At 35.9% G+C, this 22,810-nt stretch overlaps 1 protein-coding gene across 4 annotated transcripts in view; it reads left to right on the top strand.

Annotated features, from left to right (window-relative positions):
• The window catches only part of LOC109091511 (FERM domain-containing protein 4B-like), a 44,566-nt gene that overhangs the window by 13,897 nt on the left and 7,859 nt on the right, over positions 1-22,810 (top strand). Inside the window, exons 1-12 of one of the 4 annotated variants that reach the window (XM_042758734.1) lie at positions 1,742-2,021; positions 6,079-6,144; positions 6,248-6,342; positions 7,393-7,485; positions 7,761-7,845; positions 9,352-9,408; positions 9,832-9,854; positions 14,538-14,621; positions 15,606-15,671; positions 16,096-16,153; positions 16,468-16,554; positions 22,353-22,429. In XM_042758734.1, the coding sequence (XP_042614668.1) occupies positions 1,860-2,021; positions 6,079-6,144; positions 6,248-6,342; positions 7,393-7,485; positions 7,761-7,845; positions 9,352-9,408; positions 9,832-9,854; positions 14,538-14,621; positions 15,606-15,671; positions 16,096-16,153; positions 16,468-16,554; positions 22,353-22,429 (953 nt within the window). In that variant the 5' untranslated portion in view covers positions 1,742-1,859. Of the gene's footprint in view, positions 1-1,741; positions 2,022-6,078; positions 6,145-6,247; positions 6,343-7,392; positions 7,486-7,760; positions 7,846-8,735; positions 9,250-9,351; positions 9,409-9,831; positions 9,855-14,537; positions 14,622-15,605; positions 15,672-16,095; positions 16,154-16,467; positions 16,555-22,352; positions 22,430-22,810 lie in introns of those variants that run through there. The other 3 variants (XM_042758736.1, XM_042758737.1, XM_042758738.1) reach the window with 3 other exon arrangements.

Raw genomic sequence — 22,810 nt, 5'->3', positions numbered from 1 at the left:
TTGCAAAGCATAGTGGAAACTAACAATCACCGCCAAAATGAAACTGCATAATTGAGCTAGTTCTCTTAAAATAAATAGTAAATTGTGTAGACTTTTGCTAGCTTAGTGTCTATAATGCTGTATATCATGTATAGGCTAATTTTCATGAGCTACAAACTATGTGGTAAAGAGGACAAATTTAATTAATCAGAGGGGACAGTAAAGACATTTACAATTTTACAAAAGACTTCTCTTTCAAATAAATGCGGTTCTTTTGAACTTTCTATTCATCAAAGAACCAAAAAATGATCATGTTTTGCACAAAAGTATTGAACAGCACAACTGTTTTCGACATTGATAAGAAATGTACTTTAGCACCAAATCAGCATATTAGAATGATTTCTGATTTCTGAATGATCTCTATTACCAGTTACATTGAAGCAAATATATTGTGTGTGTGTTGTCTTGATTAATTATACTCCATGCAAATATCTGTGTGCATAGCTACAGTGTTTTACTTGTTTCACTTACTGTGTTCTCGCAAAACTGCAGTCTTCCTAGTCCTTTTTTTATAGATACATACAGTCTGGATTGATTGGCCTGTTTTTCTTAGTAGTTTTTTTAACTATGGAGCTACCACTCATCTGAATTGTTTACTTTTTTGTGTTTCTCCAATCTCTCTGGGCTTTGTTTGCATCATTTTGAGATTTTGTTTACCTCTTGGAATAAGCAATTTTAGCAAGTTAAATCCTGTTCAAGTGTTTGATTAATTTCTAGCTATTTTTCTCTTAGTATTAATAGACTGTTTGCATCATATCCCTTTATTTCTAGCGCATTCTTTGTTTTAGAAGATTTAAATCTTACAAACATACACAGACATATAAACTTCTCAAGAAACTACTGCCAAATTTGACAGCTGTGTCTGCATGTTCCTCTTCAATTTGTACAATTCCCTCTCAGAATGACCTTTAAGTCTGAACTCAACACCAAGATGTGTAATGCAAGACCCCATCTCGTACACCGACAGCAAGAGGAGAAAGAAAAACATCCTTTTGGATTGCTACAACCTGAACATCTGACATATTGAATGTAATCTACACAAACGTGGAACAGGACGTGATGCTGAGGAAAACTAGACGTTAGATGGATAATAGATTTAGTTGAAGGGTTCACTGAGAGGATGGAAAATGTCCTAATTTATTCCATTTTGACCTTTAAATTTCCTCTATAATTTGCTGTAGAGTTTGGGCGTTAATCATAACACATCAGCCTCCTATATTGTGTATTGTGTAAAGTAGGTATTTTTATACATTTTTCCTTTATGGAATATGCCGGGTGGAGAAGTGTGGTGTCTGGCCTGAAACTACGCCCTTAACAGACACACTTTCATACACATACAGAAACAGCTAATCGTAACCCTTACCTTCTGTGTCTTTATTTTAATCGCTATGACTAACAAAACATTCTCATTTGATTGGTCTTATGTAAGTGTCTGTAAAACGTTGGTCATAAAAGACATACGCTTGTGAAAAGCACAGAGAAACCACAACTTTTGTTTATGAGAACGGGCTGGGACTGTCATTGTGTACAATTTGCGTAAATATGTGTGTATGTGAGTGCACTCACATTCTTTTATATATGAGTGTGTGCATCACTGAGTGTGCCTAGTACCTTCAGTAGGCTTGTCTCTGAGTGTGGATTGTTTGTGGCTTGCCCTCTCTCTGTGTGCTCTTCCAAGGGGGAAAGTCTTGGACAGAAGCCTACACACAGAGCCTCAAACCCAGCCAGTGGCATTCCGACCCTGGCTCTTCCAGGCTCCAGTTAGGTTACATCAGCCTCAGAGGGAGCACACAGCTTCTTAGTGTGCCAGACAAACAGGGATGGCGCTGGGCTTATTTTGTGGCGTAGAGGATCTGCTGGCCTCTGGAAGTCAGTTAGTGTGGACTGTGGCTGAACAGGTGCTGAGGAGATGCTACAGTGATGGGCTTGTGCCCTGTAGGAGGTTCCTGCAGACATGGTGTCATCTGGGAGATGTCTACCAGGTATGAGATGTCTATATCTATGTCATGTAGGCTACGGTTCAAAGGTTTGGGGTCATATATATTACATTTAGCCACCAAGTATGCATTAAATTGATCAAAATTGACAGTAAATGTCATTTATAATGTTACAAAAGTTTATTATTTCAAAAAAACTTTTCATTTATCAAAGAATTCTGAAAATCACATTTTTCACAAATACATTAGGCTGCACAACTGTTTCAACATTGTTAATAGTAAGAAATGTTTCTTCAATTCTAATCAGCATATTAGAATAATTTCTGAAGGATCATGTGACCATGAAGACTGGCGTAATGGCTGCTGAATTCAACTTTACCATTACAGAATTAAATTTCATTTTAAAATATAATAAAATAGAAAACATGTATTTTCAATTGTACTAATATTTTACAATATTACTGTATTATTGATCAAATAAATGCAGCCTCGTACTGACCCCATTCTTTTAAACGACAGTGTAAATCTAAATTAAAGGGCGTTTTGCCAAGAATAAAAATTCTGTCATCATTTACTCATGCTCGAGTCATGTTGTGAAAACTGTGTGACTTTCTAGCTGCTTAATATAATGAAAGTGGATGTAGAGCAGGGATTGTCTAGTGTCTAAACAAAGAAAAATAAAAAGATTCATAAAAGTAGCCTATATGAATTATTCCAAGTCTTATGAACCCATGTGAGCGCTTATGTGAGGAACAAACTGAAATGTATTTATTATTCAATTAAAATTTTTACTTGAAAATCTTACTTGATAGCTGCTGTCACCATTCACTTTTACCATATGTAAAACTCCTTTTGTGCGTCATGGAAGATAAAACGGCATATGGGTTTGGAGCAACATGAGGGTCATAGCACTATCTGCTCAATTCACATACTTTTTATGAGTGCAAGCGTCACTGTTTCTCCTCTTATTGTTGTGCTGAGGTCTGTCTGATGTCATTGTGTCTAAGAATTGTTGTATTAATAACCTTAACCTGGATTCAGTCATTCATGACGTCTAATATATAATATATGCTGTTAAACACTGATGTGGTTTCTTCAGAAGTCAAGATGAACAGCTTGTTGTCATCAGAGAAATCTGAATTGTTAAACAATAATGAGCTTTTCTATATTTTATTTTAATGTTGTATGTGAGTTCTATGAAAGGCATTTGGAGAAAGTGTCTAAAGTCTTTGTGGAACCACATCTTTTTTCAAACTCTGTGAAGACAGATGTTTATTGACCACGTGGACGTTGCGTGAAAGACATGTCAGCCTGTATACTTTCCATGAATAGGGAGTAAATATGAATATTTGTTTTTCTTTGTCGACAAATGGTCAGTAAAAAGAGGGCCTTCATCAGAAAATGTTGTTATTCTTCCTCAGGGGTTCTGTATTTAGAAAATAAAGCTGCCCAGTTATAACAAAAATTAGAACCATTCGATGATTTTGTAATTGTGACTATTAATGTCAATTCATAAAATGTACATTAAAATACTTATTTTATGGGGGAAACTGCATACCATATTCTTTATGAATAGTTATAATTTAACTAGAAATTTAATAGCCAGTTTTATTTCTGTGTTTCTTTAATCAACTTCATTGAGAGTAACTCCACAGCTGAGTGATACGTATATATCATCATGACAGATCTTCTCTCCAGAAGTTTTTTTTTCTCTTTTAAGTTTTTGACGTAGTTTTAGAGCTGGTAGGTCTGAGTCATTTCATCCTTTTGTTTTTTTGTGACTCACTTTGAAATGGTATTGTTTGTATAAGATTAGACTCTAAAAATCACACTCATGCATGGCAGAGGTTAAGAGGTCTTCAGGTCACAGATGATGCATATCTGAAAGTAAGACAGGTTTGGAGCTAGTGATACTAATAATGGTTTAAATACTTTTTTATTTTTTGTTTAATTTTTTTATTAGAGCTAGTGGTAACTGTGTCCACAAGCATGTGTGTATCTTTCTGGAGAGGGAGTATGGGGCTTTGTTTAAACTCAGATTATAATTCTGGGTGAATGACCCATATGTCAAGAGTATTATATGTCACATGACCCTCTCTTTTGCATGGTCACTCATCTCCACCCCCCCACCCCCATATGCACATATATAGCTTTATTTATACGCAAACAAATCCGTTATGCTTCCATTGTCTTCAGATAAAGTTTAAAGTCACAAGTTTAAATATTCTTTACAGATCCCAAACTCTGTACAAACTTATTTGTCTGGATTGATCCATAACATGAGTTAGCAGACTGTTATAACAGCTACTCCGTGCCTGGCACAGCTTTTAGTCTGATAGCATACAAAACAAAGAAGATCTCTACATGACTAAATCTATATTGGACAAAGATTGATTCTTGGCTGCTCTCATGTGTCATGGATAAGTGGGCTTTTTAGTGGGGGGCAAGAAAGTCTTAGGGGGGCAGGGAAGTGATGCCGCATTAAGCATAATTAATGCTGATGCTGAGTCTAGTGTAAAGCACTTTCAATAGCATTGTTTTTGGCAAGTTAAAGTTCAACTCAAAGCCAATGCTGGTGGAGCATATTTTACTTATGTATGGTAATCAGTAGTGACTGCTAAGGTATTGATCAAATCAAAATTTAAATATTAAACGAAGCAAAACATTGCCTAAGAATGAATTCCACGTAATGTGAAGTAATTCTGAAATCCAAATAATGTTCTCAATTTGGAATGAATTTGAGAAAAAAAAAAACAGAGGATGTATTGTTATGTATGTTCTATCTCATCTTTCATAACACGTTTCATTAAAGCATGACTTTAAACATTCATCGGGCAGGGCTATAGTCCTGTAAAGAGTTTCTATAGTGACTAATCCAAGCTTAGACAATGGGGCCTGTGTAATTAACAACACCAATAATTCTCTCCATTAAGACGGCTTAAATGCAGGTCCTTGTTTTTTATAGCGGCTAGCCCTCAGATTTTTCTCTGTTATTCAGTAGTACTTATTATGGCTCTTGTTTGATCACAATAACATTTAATAAATGTTTACTCATACCAAGTACTAAAATCTAAAATAATTGTATATAATATTATATTATATTATATTATATTATTATAAAAAATGTGAGTCACAAGAAAGTTGGTGAATTCACATGAGAGTGGTTAATTAATCAACTGTTATCAGTACTTTTACACTGGTGAATCTGGTGAAGAGAGATAGTTTGGTTCTCATTAATTAAGCAGAATTCAGGCATGCTCTATGTTGAAACCTCAAGCTCATCACCATTTTAATGCATGAAGTAGAAAGTTAATTGTGTGTGTTAATTATTTTGCAATTGATTTAATGCAATATTAAAGATAAAATGAGGGTGGATTGATTATATATAATTGTTTAGTTATATTATCATGATAAATCTTATCGGGGCAGCTTTGAACAGTAAAAAGATTTGCGGTTTGGAATTTCACATGACTATGATTCACTCAGATTATATTGAATTCTATTAAGGTTCAGTCTTGTACATAAAGGGCTTTTAGCTGCAGCTGTGCAGCCATTGTGTAAGAAAACATGATGTAAACCATGAAAAATAAGTATAAGCGTTGTACTAGACATGGTGAAGAGAACAATGTGTCTTTGTTTACGTCAGTTCAGATTTTTTTAGGCTCTTAAGTCTTTCTGACTCACACACTCTCTCTGGGTTTTCTCCTCTCTCCCATTCTAAATCAAATGCTACACCCTAAATAGTATAAAGGCATAATTAGTACTTTAATTTATTTAAATAATTTAGCGTTCTGTGACTTCGTTGAATACTCCTAAAGTCACCCTGACAAGAGGCTGCCAAGATCATATCTAAATCCTGACCTTACACGGAGAACGATCTTCCCAATGGGAAAAACAATCCAATTTATTAACCCAGTATCCAAGGACACACTCTCCTCACGTCATTAGATTAGTGTTTAGAAGTATAGCAGTAGGTTACGATGATGATGACTCAATCTGTATTAGAGGAAATTGGTTGTTCATTACCATATTTTTGTGAATTAGTTAAATAGAAATATTGAATATTTTAAGACTAACTTGATGTTGTGTTTTATTTTGACAGATGACCGAGGGCCGGCTGTGTCAGGTGCTTCTGCTAGATGACAGGCAGCTGGAACTGCTGGTCCAGGTAAAGCTAACTCACTAACTCATAGATAGACAGGCAGACAGATAATATATGGAATAAAAAAGAGACACAATATTAAAAATAACACCTGTTTTCCCTAATACAGCCAAAACTGTTGTCCCGGGACCTCCTGGATATGGTTTCATCGCATTTTAATCTGAAAGAGAAAGAATATTTTGGAATCTCCTTCACGGATGAGAAGTAAGTTGGTGAAGTGATTTGTTGTCATTGTATAGAAAGATGCAGTTATGATTTTCTGAAATCTTGCTTATTGATAAGCCATAAGCAAGTGCTATTTCATCACTTGCTGTAATACAAAGACCCTCCTGAGTAGATATTTAATTATAATATTAATTTATAGTATGTGATCATTAGCCAGACAGCCTCAAATAATAACTAAATTTCTACTGAACTACTATACATCTTTGTCATTTTTGTATGCTTTTGAATAAAAGGCTTAGTTAGGGCTTCAGGAGTAATTCCAGTTTTAGAAGATTTTTTTTTTTTTCAAATACATACCTGCTTGCTATGGATTCTTGCCAAGAATGCTAAATAACGGTTCACACCAAGGATGATTACTCAAAAGATAACAATAAAGATATAGTTATAAAAATCATTCTCAATATTAAAGATATAACAGAGTCCACACTATAGCTTTAACGGTAAATGCACTTAAATGCACAGAGAAACAATATTGTTGGAATCACATTCAGAACAATTTTTTCCAGCTGATTAATGATAAAAACATTGACACCCAATCAGAATCAATTCTGCCATAATGAGCTTAGAATAAACAAACGATATCCGCATTCTTGGTGTGAACTGTTCATGAGACCATTTGATCATTCATTCATCTGTGGCCTGATGGTTAGAGAGTTGGACTTGTAACCTGAAGGTCGCAGGTTTGAGTCTCGGTGCTGGCAGGAGTTGTAGGTGGGAGGGAGTGAATGAACAGCCCTCTCTTCCACCCTCATTACCCATGGCTGAAGTGCCCTGTAGCAAGGCACTGAACCCCCAGTTGCTCCCCGGGCACTGGATATAGCTGCCCACTGCTCCGGGTGTGTGTTCACGGTGTGCTCACTTCTCACTGCTGTGTGTGTTCACTTGGATGGGTTAAATGCAGAGCACCAATTCTGAGTATGGGTTACCATACTTGGCAAATGTCACCGACTTTCACTTTCATTATAGCAGATACATGTTTCTTATGTCACTTTAACCAAAGTATTCATTAATCTTATTTCCATTCCTCAGGGGTCAGACAAACTGGCTTCAATTGGATCGCAGGGTGCTGGACCATGACTTTTCCAAAAAGACTGGACCACTTGAGCTCAAATTCCAAGTCAGGTTAGTTCAGATTCACTCATTTGCATGTTCAATGACTATCCAATAGGGGGCGCCACCTGCAAAGACATGCTGATGCAACTTAAATACAGTAAACAAAAACAAGATATGCTTAGATGGAGACAAGAGAAGATTTGGCATTTTGAATTGACAATAATAAGTACTCATTCACATTTTTCTCTCCATATGTAAATATTGTTAGTTTCTGTTTATTATAGGAGTACATTTATGTTCTGCATTGACTATTGCTGTGTTTTTTGTTTTTGTTTTTTTTGTAGGTTTTACATTGAGAGTGTTGCATATTTGAAAGATGCTACCACCGTTGAACTGTTTTTCCGGAATGCTAAGATATCTGTCTACAATGTAAGTGATCCAAGTATTAAAATCATGGCAATGATCAAAACAACTTAACGGCAAAGGTTTATTAAACATTACAATACTCATTAAGATTTTTCTGTAATTTTGTAGTGCAATGCATGATAACAGTTAATAATTGTTATCATATGTTATCAATAATTTATTGCAGTCGTGTGGTTTTCTTTATGTTTTATACAATTGTCAATCTGATTATTCTTCCCTTTTATTTTATTTAATATTTTGTAAGGCTTTAAAAGTACTTGGCAGGTGGCTTCCATTAAGTTTTTTTTGATTACGGGCATTTACAGATGACAGCCCCCCGACACAGCTGGGTTGGCTGGCTCATCTCTAGCCTCTTACAGCTATAAAGACTATAATTGAACCACCAAATTTAATTCAGCCTTACACTTTTAATAAAGAAAGTATGAACTGAACTCTCTCTGACAGATTTCCTTGTTTTGTGTGTTTACATAGACACTACTGTAAATCACATAATTCTGAAATAATCATATATAGTATTTGACTATTTTGTGCTGTATTATGATGCTTTCCACTGTAACATAAAAGGTGGGAAATACTGATAATTTGTTTCTCAAGCCATTTCGAGGGCAATTTGGTATATCTCTCCAGTGTGATGCTGAACCCTGTTTGTGTTTACTGTTGCTGATTTTTGACAGGGACAACAGAATTGTTTATATCCACTTTCTGTATATGGAAATAAATATGCACAATTAAGAAATTTTAAGGTTTTGTATTTAATTTTATTTAGCATTTTATTTAGTATTTTGCATGTTGTTGTAATATATGGCTTAATGCTTTTTTTTTTTTTTTTGAAAGATTGCCATTAGCAATCAGCCATCAGCCATTTATCTGTCTTTGTCCGCTAGAGTGGTGTGACCTGAGCCCTCCCGGGGCGCTGCATATGGCGTGATTGAGTGGTTGAGGGATTTTACTCGTTGCTGTACAGCGACCCCATGTTGACCGATTAAATATCTACTTTTGTAACTGTTGTTCTACAGCCTACTACTTATTTAAAATTTATTTGAAATTACCCCGGGGCGACTGTGTGATGAAAACAATTTATTCAAACTCATGAAGTTTGTTTATATCATTGTTTACTTTCGCGAGACACTAGAGTAAACTTCTTCTGATACATGTTGTAACAAGAGCGCTGAACCTGCTCCCAGAATGTACCATGTCATCCTGGGGTGGTCCAAGTTATTTGTTGCAGTCATTCCGAATATATTAGTGACCTTTAAAATGCTAGATTCACGTGTTATTGTACTAATTTGTCAGTGCTGTAATGATATATTGCGTCTGAGGTAGATAAAGTGATTCTTTTTGTAAGACACCCTGTGTCTGTTTAGAAAGATGGTATCTTCCTCAGTGGAACCTGTGTGTGTGGAAACGGTTGGTGGGATAAATAGTTAACGTTAGATACGGTGTGTCTGTCGAAAGCCGAGAGTGTAAAGCGATTTATTTTTTTAACTCCTTCCTTTTTTAAACTTACAGGAAAATATTGAAGTGGAGAGTGAGATCGTTTTTAAGTTAGCCGCATACACTGTTCAGGTGAGTGAGCATTTTTCATTCTCTGGGTTAGTTTTGACAGACTCGCTCCGAGTTATTTTCATACGCAATTTGTATCCGAACTGTTTTTAAACTGCTTTACAACTAAACTGGTTACAACTGCGTGCGTACTACTGTATGTCCGGTTTTTGCGTAAGAATTTGCATTTATCTTTTTGCTAAACTGTCGTATGAAACAACGTCCCCTCGTTGCACGTTTGTGCATTGAAATGCTTAGGATGCGACGTAACTAATTAACATTATCAACTTTTCATTATTTGGCGAATGTGTAATACAAAGTTTAGAGACGTGTGGTCTGTAGTAAACCCACTCTGGAGTTAAGCTTCTTACCGCATTGTCTCAAGCATGTGTAAAAGGTTCAATCTGAATGATTCATCAACACAAGCTTTTTGTCTCTTTTCTTTAGGAGGCATACGGAGACTACACAAGGTAAGAGAAATCTTACATCTTGGTTTCAAGATTGCATTAGATCAGGGGTAATCGACCCTTGTTATATAGATTATTATAATGTTTAATTAGTTTTTAAAGTATTGTTTGTGTTTGGATAATTCATAGACATGGCTCAAAATTAGGAAAGCACTAGTAAAGGTTTATTTATCACCTAGTAAAAGTATAACATTTTCTGGTTGTCAGACTTAATGTAACATACACCTGCTATGACATTTGTGTGAACTTGAGGGAACTGATTTAATCCACTAAAATGAACACAATTTACAAATACCTTTCAGGGTCACTGTATGCACTTTTTTTTCTTTGTGAGTGTGTTGATTTGTTTTTTCTTAATCTGATAATGAAATGTACACTAAGATGATTTGAGCTGGACAAATCAAAAAAAAAATGTTGCTCAGTTTTGTTGCACCATATGTCACAAAATCATTTCAAAATAGTTAAATGTCATGTTCTGTGTTTTAATTTTTTATTGCTATAATTAGTGTTTGTCCAACTTGGTGGTCGAATTGTGTGTTTGTAAATAAGATCCATCTCAAAGCAAGCATTTTAAGTTAATGTTTAAACTGTGTGCCTCATTGTTTTGTTGTGAATCCAGCCCTAGTTGATCATTTCCAAAGGAAACATTTAATGAGTGAGTAGAACATGGCAGTCAATATGTCTGATGTATATGTCCTTGGCTTGGATATTTCTGGATTTAAACCTTAAAAAGGACTCTTGGTGTGTGCATTTTGTGTAAGGCGGAGCATAATTCAGTTTAGAGATTTGTAGAGAAATGTTGCCCACTTTCTAAGCACATTACCACAGTCATCGTACTGGTAGACATATTACCTAGTTTTTCTTTTGTAAATTTTTAGGAGATTTACTCCAGGTGATTAGTTGTTGTAAGTAATGGCATTCTTCGTCTTCTCTGTTAACTTGGACTAATTTTGAGGCAGTTAAAGGGATGCATAGGGATAAAGCAATCTGTTAAAGTAACACAAAATAAATGTAAGGTAGAATTGCTCAGAAAGGTTCGAACATGTGTTGGTCACTTTCTCAATAGCCTTGCAGTTCATTATTAGAAAACAATGCTTATCCACTATTCGGAACAGAGGTGTGTGTAAACATTCCCTTTTACTCTGAAAATGTTTACCTTGCAACCGCAACTGCTTTTGTTTAGCAGTGAGAAAACGTGTTAAAGAAATGGCTTGACAAGCTTTGTTTTCTTTCTGTGTTGACTTGTTTTTGTAAAAATGGACAGGAAGGGACATATTGAAAGGGCTTGGCGTGAAAATGGGAGGTTAGAGTATACAGCCACAGGTGGCATATTGGAGCTGCTTTCACTCTGGCCTTTTACATTTACTGTATGTCTAGTACTTCTACAACAGGAAGTGGCAAATGGGCGCTGCTCTTCTTTTCTGTGGAATCGTGTTGATCTCACATGATGTGCATATTTGGTTATATGACAGTGAGTTAACAGATGTACATTTCAGTAAGTGAGTGTGTGTGTATTTAAATTATATTTCAAATTATAATAAATGCAGAGAGAGAGAGTGAGAGATTATTGTAAAGCACTGTTCATTGTTACACTGTTTGGGTCATAGATTTTTTTTTTTTTTTTTTTTTTAAAGAAATTAAATAATACTAATTATATTGATCAAAAGTGACTATAAAGACTATAAAGTTTTAATGTTCCAAAATATTTTTATTTCAAATAAATGTTGTTCCTTTGAACCTCAAAGTTCATCAAAGAATACTGAAAAAAGTGTCATGTTTTCCACAAAGATATTAAGCAGCAAAACTGTTTTAAACATTGATAATAATAAGAAATGTTTCTTGAGCACCAAATCAGCATGTTAGATTTTCTGAAGGATTATGTGATACTAGTAATGAGTAATGACTTCAGAAAAATCTGCTTTTCCGTCACAGGAATAATTTACATTTTAAACTGTATTAAAATAGAAAATAGTTATTTTTAATTGTGATAATATTTCACACAATATTATTGTTTTTATTGTAATTTTGATCAAATGAATTGATTTTAACGTTGCTCTTTTCTGGCACATAATTAAACCGTGCAGTCGAGCAGTTCTGGTAGCAGCGTATCATTACTGATAGCGTGCTTTTATAGTTTAAGTGGGCTTAGGATACAGCAAGACCTTCTCTCCCTCTTGTTTGTGTTCTTTCCATGTGGATAAAGGCTTCCAGATCTCATAAAGCCTGAGCGGTTGCATTTGGAAGCCCAGGGATTTAAGTTTATGTAGGAAGTAGGAAGACCCCCACCTCTCTCAATATAAAACTACTCCTCCTCCTCCTCCTCTCCACTGTTAAGACTGCATAGATTTTCGGGGAGAGGGAGTGGAGACATCTCCCGTTGGCAGACGATAGGGCGTCATTCAGGACACTGATGTCATCTGTCTGCAGTTTATGTCAGGAGCAACCAAGTGGGGGTTCTCCCTAGAAGATCACCCCCATATGTCCTAGATCTTTAGAGAGAATATAGAAAGTTCAGGAAAAGGTGCCACTTTTAAAATAAACAGTGAGGACTCTAAGCAGAGGTTGCCTTCAGTTCAAGGATATTGGCATCAAATGACCCATTTCCCACTGATTTCCTGTAATGAGGGTAGGTGTATTCTTGAAAAAGCTGACACATGGCTCTAACTCCTCCATGCGCTGCTTGTGCTGGGTTAAGCGTTTGCCCGAACTTCCTTGCCAACTGTTTGATAGTACAGACAGCATAATGAATTCCAGATTGCTGACAAAGCATTGCGGTCTCAGAGCACCAGCTTACTGTATTTTACCACATTATCAAAGCGGCCTGATAGATTTATACCTTCAATATTATCATAAATTGCTGAACTACAGAATCGGCTGGCTTTGAAAGGGAGGTGCACCATGGAATATAGTGGTGCTTAGTCAAGCAAGGTATTAATGGGCTGATAAGTAGGGCTAGAAAGGTTTTTCATGTTATCAATTCTGTTACCTGTTCCCTTTTGTTTTCAATTAATTTTCTAAGTATTCTGAATCTGATGTTATGGTTTTACAGTGTTCTGCACATTTAGATCAGTTATTGCACTTTGTTACTGGAGTAATTGCTTCCTGTGAAAACAGTATTGCCCACTGCACCCTCAAGACAGTTTTGGAAAGATCATAGCTTGCTAAAGCAGATCAGATGTCTGGAAGCCTATGACATGAGGGTTTTCAATAACACTGCTGTTCTGTTTTATGAATTCGGATGTTGTATCTTTTGTTCCATCATGATTCATGATGGTGCCAGTTTGATTTTCTTTTTTTGTGTAGCTTTTGTTGTAGTTAAATGTGTGGCCTCCTTCTGAAGGGCTAGTTCACGCAAAATAATTAAATAACATTTTTGCCATTGTTTACTCACCGTCATGCCATTTCAAACCTGTATGTCTTCCTTTTTTCCATGCAACACACAAGAAGAAAAATGTATGCACAAGATGAAGTTTGTTAATGCAATTGCATGCTTTTATTCCACAGAAGAAAGAAGGTTTTGAAACAGCACTATTTAAACATGATTTGTAATTAAATTGCACTTTGTTTTACCTGTATATTAAGGACACAGTCTTTGACATTGAAGTATACCACAATCTCTCCACTGAGATAAGATGCTATTAGCTCAAGTACTACATCATCACTAACTGCAGTTTGAATTTGTAACCTTACATGGGAAATCTCAGTTTTACATTTACGTCTAATCTAGATATAGGCTCTGAGTGACTATATAAAATGTCAAGCCAAGGTTTTTGTAGTTGCAGAATAGAAAAAAAATGAACATCTGTCAATATGTAATTCAAACACTGATTGTTTTAAAGTGTAAGAGTTGAGGTGGAAGCCCATTTACCTAAAAAGGAATTCCAGCAGGATGATAAAAGATAAAAGCCAATGTGCTCTTCAAACATCACAAAGCTCTTGGAAGAAAATACTCAAACATCCACCTACTGTATCAATGTCATCACTCCTCACCTCAGAGTTCTGTTTCAAAAGAATGATATCTGCTCTCCTAAAACAAACATCATTATCTCTTAAATCACATCTTGTTTTGGCCAAACAAGTACTGCTTCTACAGAATTTATACATTATATTCTTTCAGCCACATCATTTTGAAAATGTCAAGTTTCAATGAGATATAAAAAAAAAAAACATTGTTGCAAATTTTCAAAGGTGTTGCGGTAATAATAGTCAGAATAGAGTAAAAATTAAACAAAAAAAAAGTTTAAAAAAGTTCATTTAAAATATCTATTTCAGTGTTTTAAGTAAATGTCAGATGAAAAAAAAAGAGTAATGATAACAGTCATGCACAATGTATTAGTTCCTAATGCTACTGACATTTTCAGACTGTTGTGGTTTTTAAAAGGGTGTTTTGGAGAATGTTCAAGAAGGTAAAATTGTCAGTAAACACCTCAGCCCTCACTTTTAATGCCTAAAACAGACATTGTTGAGGCAAGTCTTTTAAACATTTCATGTTTAAAATGAAGATTTCATGAGAATCACCCACATATTGCTGAAAGTTACAGTAATGCTATTGCCTACATTCTATAATTCTATCTACATAACTGCTGTGTTTAGTTTTTATACACTAGCATATATTTAGCTAGGACACCCATTATTTATTTTCTGAAATAGTCCATTTTAACATGTTGTTTTTGTTTTAATTTTTAGTGATGAAATCACAAGATCAGACTTAAAAAAGCTTCCAGCTTTCCCCACTGCGGTATTGAAGGAGCACCCATCATTAGCATTCTGGTAAGACTACTTTTTTTGTTGTTGTAAAAAATACAGGTAGCTTCTGTAATATGACATTTTCGTGAGTGAAGCACAGTATTCAGTAAGAAGTAATGTAGGCAGAGACTTGATTGTGTCCATCGGGTTTTGATTGATCTTAAAAAATGGGATATGATGTTGTTAGTTATTATTTTATAGGCCTATGCACCCTCGGTTACATCAGCTTGAGATTATGTGCATTTAAGGAAGTAAATGTGTGCATTGTCATTTCATATCTTTTTAAGAACATTATTCAATGTCTATAACTCAAAAATGACACAGATATTTCATGTTCCAAGTGTGAATATGTATGTAATTTGACTCTTATGGCCATATGTAATGTGCAAGCTGCTGAACTTTTATTTCAAACAAACCTTGTTAATTACCTTGCTTGTTAATTTTCCCTGCCCTCCGGCATCTGTAGCCCTAGAAGTCTAGATGTTGAAGTCTCCCACCTTAAAAGGATTGATGTGGCAGCTTTAATCAATGCCTATAGAGTGTGGCGAGCAGTAAACCAGTAAACAGACAGCAATTATTGAAGTGTGCGAGTGGGAATGAGTGTGTGAGGAAACAGCTGTGTGTTAGTGCAAGTGTTTAAGAGACAGCTGTGCGAGTGCATGCAAAAGCAACTGTGTTCGTTTACATACATAAAAATTGCCTGTGTATTGTAATTTTATTGGTGTACAGGTTTTGTGTAATGTTCATCTGTCAAATTAATTTTCCTTTTTGTTGTTTTCTAATAATAAATGAATACTTAAAGTGTGTCTGTGTGTTTGAGAAACCAGTTTTAAGGATAATTGTCTCAAAGAGTTTGTGTGTGTGTGATTCACACATGGGTGCACCTGGCTAGTTAATAGTCTGACTAGCCACGTCATTTAAATGGCACATTCACATGTTGGTCTCGTGCTCAGTTAATGTTTTGTTGGACTTGTGTGGGTGGTAATGCTCCTCTCTCTTGCCCTCTAGTGAAGATAAAGTAATCGAGCATTATAAGAAGCTGAAAGGACTCAGTCGTGGACAGGCTATCGTACGGTAAGCACACTAATCATTTATAAGTCTGACATAGATGATCTCAAGGAGCATAGGTACAGGAACTACAAGTCTGAGCCTGTTGCTCTACCTCTGATAACTCCTGCAGAGTTGGTTGTGGAAAGGCATAACTGCGTAATTAATTAGACCACATTACTGAAAATGACTGCTCTCAACAGTGGCCGACTCTGTGCCACTTTATTTTTAGCTCATTGGGAAGAGACAAGGTCATTTCTGTCAGCTTGATTTGTGCTGCTGTGTTGATATATTGACATTGTCCCTCACTGTGAAAGCACCAAGAGAAATCAATTGTAGGACTGCTGTCAGTGACACATTATAGATGATTTACTAGGGTTAAATTTTTCCTTGATGTTTTTGTCTGAAACACTGTCTTATTAACTTTCTGCGCTATACTGTTGTTCAACAGGTATCTGACCTTAGTTGAGTCTTTTCCTGCATATGGAGTTCATTACTACAAAGTGAAGGTGTGTGGTTTGATTTATCATGTGATATTTTAGGAAATACAGAACTAGACATTATAAGTACAGAAGCCATAATTAATATGTCCTTAACTTGATTTATGGTTGGTTAAATAATTAACCACAAGTAAAATGTGTGTGGTATAATTATAAATGTGCTTAGTTTGTTAGAAATGTCTCGGGAGATCAAACAGTGCTGTTAAAATAGCTGCTACTGTATGTAAATAGCTGTGTAGGTTGGATCCATTTGATCTTTTTTATTTCACTCCCGATGCCAGAAAAAAAGCAGCAGTAACCTTACATTTTCAACTCTTTCACAGGACAAACAGGGCATACCGTGGTGGCTGGGAGTTAGCTACAAAGGCATTGGCCAGTACGACCTGCAAGACAAGCTCAAGCCACGAAAGGTTTGCTGTGTTTGTTTGTTTTGTTTTGTTTAGAAAGTGCTAAAAGTCCCAGTGGTGATGGAGAAAATGCTACAGTTTTTTTTTTTCTTCTAAGTTTACAGTCATAATTTTAGGGTGGGTTCATCTGAAATGCTTAAAGGGGTCATATTATGCTTTTTTAAAGATCATTATTTTGTGTATTTGGTGTAACAGAATATGTTGACATGCTTTAATGTTCAAAAAACACATTATTTTTCAAATACTGTACATTATTGTAGGTCCTCTATCCCCCCACCTCTCTCAAACGCATCGGTTTCTACAAAGTCCATCCTTCTGACAAGCTTAGTCTGCTCTGATTGGCCAACTGACCCAGTGCATTGTGATTGGCCAAACACCGCAAGCACTCGTCAGAAATGTAACACCCCTTTCCATAATCCCAAGCTCCAACTTTCAAAATAAATGTAAAGACAGTTAATAATGTACTTAGTTTTACAATCAGTTCAAGCCGGAAAGGGGAACAGAGTCGCGTGACAGACACAGTGATGAAGCTTGTATGTGTTTGCAGTACACAAGCCACGGAGGGTTAAGACAACTGACCCCACTGTGTAACCCTTTCTCTCTCACACACACACACAACACGCAAAATTTATTTCCATTTCAAATAAATGCTGTTTATTTTTTTGCTTTTGAACTTAAAGTTTATTAAAGATGGATGTTTCCACAATAATGTTAAGCAGTGCAACTGTTTTCAATATTGATAATAATAATTGTTTCTTCAGCACTAAATCAGCATATTAGAATTATTTCTGAAGAATAATGTGACACTGAGAAATGGCTGCTGAATTCAGATTTGCCATCACAGGAATAAATTACATTTTAAAATAAGTTCAAATAGGACGTTTTTAAATTGTAATAATATATATTGCACAGATGCTTTTATTGTATATTTTTAATTAAATAAATGCTACCTTGGGTAAGCATGAGACTTTTTTTTCATAATTCAACATTCCAAAAATACATTTTTTATTTTTATTTACAAAAGAAATCTCACTATTTCCAAACTTTGAAAGGTAGTGTACAATTCTTCTTGTAAATATAGTGTACTTGCTACCAAGTGCCCAAAAATCCTAAATCTCTTTCAGATTTGATTACTATAAGCTGGTAAATTCAGTCATTTGTTCTTCATCAGAAACAAACTTTCCAAGCATGCTGGTGTGCCTCCTCTTTAGATGTCTCTTGTTTATAATTTTGTGTTCTTTGGCATTTTTAATGAACATGCTCATTTATCACATTTTAATCACAAGTCTGTCCTATGAGAGATTAGTAATCATTGCTCTTTTTTTATGAGGAGAGCTTCTATATTTCAGCCCCACCCTCTCTCATTAAAGTGCCTGTTAATTGGCATCCATTACACCAGTGCTTTGTACGATGCAGCTGGGTGTGTATGTATATTCAGCCCTGTGCCAGAGTGTTAATGGCCATGTCCCACTCTGAAATCCTGCTGCATGGCAGCAATGAACACCAGCCCCTCCCTGTGGAGGGTGTAATTATGGAGCTTCATGGGGAGCAGTGCTGCAGCAGAGGGGGAGCTGGAGTGAAGCCTGCAATGTGATATCTGAAGGGGGATTGGCTCTATTGACGGAGCCCCAGTCAGCTCTTCTTCTGGCAAAGACATCTACAGGGTGTTAAAGGAGTAAACATCTTACCTTTTTATTACCCTTTTTGCCTTAAAATGGTACAGTGGTGGCACCATAGTGCAGTGTAGCTATCACACAGTATTACTAGAGTATTTTGATATACATATATTCACATTTTTTAAGGCACCGTGTCCAAAAAAGGTAATAAATTTGGTTATATTCGCTCTCATTCCCTCCCTCTCCTTTTTTTGTGTCTTTTCTCACTCGACTGAGTGTTTTTACACTCTATTTTTAAAAAATACACTAGGACCTGTCAGAGTGCAACCCATCATCTGGCCTGTATTGATTGTACTTCCTGCCAAGGAGGGCAGTCTTTGTGTCCACCCACCCCCCAATCTTCTTCCAACACATCAAGCTCATTATGCAAATCTGATCGTCATTGTGCACTTCACTCAGCCCAGACAATTGATCAAGCAATAGAACACAATTAGCTTAGCAGGGGGCCATAGAGGAGAGCGAGGGGTCTCGCGGCTGTAACTCCTCCACATGCAAGAGTTGTTGGGGGTCTGGGGTATTAAATGCTCTGAAACTTTTTGTCTGAACTTTCCCGGGCTCTGAACTGATGCCCTATGAAAGCAGTAAATGAAGCGTGTTTTGTATTATTGCTGCTAAAGTCTACAGTCATTAGTCTGTCCCCAATTTTATCCCATATATTTTTGTTTGAATGATCAGATGATTAAATTAATATAGGAATGTTGGTTAAAGATCTAGAAATATTAGTTGGCAAATGATAGTTAATACTTTTTTTACACTGTGTTTACACTAAATTCTGTGATCTTGTGTGTTATATAATTGTGTCATCCTGTAAAGCAGGGGTTTTCGAACATTTTGATGCCAGGGAAATATAATCTCCTTGCAAGGGACCACCTTCCTAAAATATAAAGATGGCAATATAGTTTTAAGTATAACAACCCATTTTTAATATGTGAGAAAATGTTAAATTATAAAGATAACCTGTTGTTTGCAAAATTAAGTAAATAATAAAATTATTAAAAAATAAACACTAAAGCCAAAGCAAATGAATAAAGTATTACCTGGAAAATACTGACCTTATATTCACTCAGTATTAAAAACCACTCTGAAGATCTTAACAACCATATAGCAACACCCCGGCAAGGTGAAGAATTTTGCGTACACAAACAGCCCTCACATTTCTTTCTAAATTGTTTTTACTATTTATTTGTGGTTACCTCCTTAGGGATTTTGTATGTATGAGTGTGTCTTGTGTCTGAGAGAGGAGGATGCAGAATATGATTGAGTCATCATTCTGAGCTGACAATTGCGTCTGGATTGTCTGTAAATTTGGTGATGACAAATCATAGACACACAGATTTTAAGACCATGCAAGACAATTCAGTTTTTGTTTTTCTTAGTAAGCTTTCATTGTAGCTCCAACATGCCTTCAAAGAAGCAGCACTTCACACAAGCTCATGTTTCATCACGTGTATTGGTGTGGCTTCTGTTATATTTATATTTTTTGTCTTTTTTATGCTTTTGGTTGGGTTTAATGTTTTGCGGCGGTTCATACAGTCAGGGTGACAGTCCAGTCCATATAAAGTTCAGTTCCATTTACATAGCACAGGTTTACAAAACAATATGGTTGTCAGTCATGAAAATTGTGATTAAGTCATTTTGGTTATAGAATCCAATCATTACTCTCATAATATATCTGTGTATATAAAACTGTATGTGCCACTCCAAAAAAGGACCTAGAACCATATTCCGCTGCCTTTGAATGAAGCCTGTCTTGAAGATCTAGAGACACATCTTGAGGGTGTGTCCATATTCACAACATATTTCTGCACTGCATCATCATTAGCCCAGTGACAGGAAAGAGTTTAAAGGTGTGTACAATTATAAAATACTACTTAGACACATCCAGATTATGTGTAAGCTGGTTTTTAGATGTGCGTAAACTGAATCCACAGGTATTGATACTAGTGCTACACAAATCTCTTATGGTGCTTATTGGTATCACAGGTTAAAATTACATCAGGATCAGTGATACTTTTAAAATACATTGTCTGCAGGGTTTGGGTCAGCAAGTTAACATTTATTTTATTTTAATTGTCATTTTTATTCACTAGTATTTTAACTTATTTCCATTTTTGTATATGTTTATTTTTGTTAATTTAATTTATTTTTAATTACTAACATCTGCAGACATCCTAGATTTGCCTGACTGTCTGGCTTGCTTTATCAGTCACAGACAGTCTGAGGTGTTGAAGATTGTTCCCATTGTCTTCCCATTTGTATGCTCTCTCATTTGCCCTCAGACTTATCTAGTTATCTGTCATTTAATTGGCTAAAAGAATTATGCTGGAATAGCTCGTCTCACTCACCTCATTGTTGACGATGCTTTTATTGCTCCCAGTCCTATAAATTGATTTTGTACATTTCAGGGTAGTAAGAAATGCATTATAACATGTTATCACATGTTCTTGTAATAAGATAATGGCATGACAAAATAAATGATGCGTTTGGATCAGTTGTGTGTTTATACTGCAAATTTTAGGTAATCTATTTCACATTTGGACTTCAACATATGATGTACTATATATTTTAAGTTTTTTTTTTTTTTTTTTATTGTAAAATAAAGGTCAGGGAACTTTCATGCTGTCAGATAGTGAGAGATTCCCTGTTGTCGTCACATCAGTTATTTAGACACCGTGAGAGAGGCATCCTGTTTTCACCAGGAGGTGAAGAGTGCCATGGCCAGCCATTAATGATTACAAGAAAGTAGTAGATTCCTGGCATATTTGCCTTGGGAAGCATAAGGGAGCGAGCATCCAAACCAACGGATGAGGGATTACGATACAGACTGTAAACATTCTAGGAAAAGGAACACAGATTAATGAATAGCTATAGAAGGGTGTTCATTATGATCAGTGCTACAAATCCCCTCCCAAAATGAAACAAGATGAATACCATTCTGTGTGTGTGGATTTCAGGGAGCGTAACCTGTTTGTCTGGTTTGACAAGGACAGGAATCAGGTATCATACTAAGAGGGAGGTGACCATAGAGAAAGAATGAAGTTGTGAAGGTTTAATTATATGTGTGAGTTAGAGAGTTTTAGAGATGTGATTGCATAGTCGGTGGACGGAAACGAGAGAGAGACACAAGTGCAAGTCTAGATCAAGGTGGGTAAGGGTAAAGTTGAGGTGCTAGTGATGTCACAGAAAGTGGGAGGGAAGGGGTGGGGCTCAATCGCCTGAAACTCTTGCAACACCTCTTGGTCTCTTCGAAAGCAGACAAGAGAGTATTGTTCAAGGAAGCCACAACCCTGTGGGAAACTAGATCAGGACTATACTGAACCTGTCCAACTATCCAGGGACTTTAAAGGCTTGCTAACTGAACTGGTAAGGTTTATTTGTTTAGATCTCTGAAATTAAGATAAGTTGTCGTTGTTCATTTTGTTGTTATTAAATAAGAATGTCATAAATATGTCAAGTTTTAATATGCTCTCGGCAGTCAAATCTACTGTGTGATCCAGGCTTGGATCAAATTGTTCCTATGAGTATTACTCAGAGCTGCATTCGAGCTGTACCTGGTGGGGAGCGTTTATTAACATTCCTGGTAAATCCTCACCCCCGCACACTGATAGTGGTTGGATATTGTACTTTCCCTGCCCTAAGCTGGGAAGAGCTCTGACGGCGCTCTGGAAAAAAGATCTGAAAGGACAGTTCTCATGAATGGCAGATGTTTTGGCCATGCTTTTATCACAAACCTGTTTTTCAGTGCTCTCCCTTTAGGGGTGAATTTAATAATAAGTTGTGAGCACAGTGGACGCTTTGCTTCTGCAGTGCTTTGATTGTATTGTCCTCATACCCAAAGTCTGTCTTGTGCTTCCAGCTTAATATATCAATATCCTTATGGATGTAGTGATGTTTTTGTGAGCAGATGTTGAGTACAGTGTTTCTAGGAGGGCATTAAAATATATTTTTCTTGGTTTGATACAGAAAGAAAAAATAAATGCTAAAATACAGGGATGTTAGTATCAATGGGTGAATCTCACAAAGAAGTGCAAATCCTGTTTGTAGGTCTTTTTGTCATTGATATATTTTCATGATGTTTCACATAACAATGTTCCTGTCTAACTTACGTTTCCTTTTTCTTCGTAGCTCTTTCTGTGGAAACAGCTTGAAAACCTGTATTTCCGAGAGAAGAAGTTCGCTGTAGAGGTCAACCAGCCTCAGAGGTGAGAACAAGATAAATCTACAATAGGTCATGTCTTGATATACATTTCCCATGTTATAAACATGAATGAGACCGGCTAAATCAATCAGTGAGCACAGTTTGTGATTTACTAAGCATTATTTCTGTACCTATAGACTATAGAATGTGGCCTTTGAATAGACAAAGTAAATGTTGGCGATGCAAAGCCTTTTGACGTTGCTAATGTTTCCAATGCTGAACTGCAACAGTGAAGCAATTGATCACTTTACGCTGTAGTAGTAATACGGGCTGGGGTTTCCCTGTAAACAAAGATGCATCTAATATAATTGGATTTATACAATTAATAAAAAAAAATATTTTGTTTGAATCAACCTGACTACTTTTTATTATAATTTTTAAATGT

Source organism: Cyprinus carpio, chromosome A6, assembly GCF_018340385.1.
Source record: "Cyprinus carpio isolate SPL01 chromosome A6, ASM1834038v1, whole genome shotgun sequence".
Classification (NCBI taxonomy): Eukaryota; Metazoa; Chordata; class Actinopteri; order Cypriniformes; family Cyprinidae; genus Cyprinus; species Cyprinus carpio.
The sequence above is the reverse complement of the archived record's forward strand: the minus strand, read 5'-3'. Positions and strand labels throughout refer to the sequence as shown.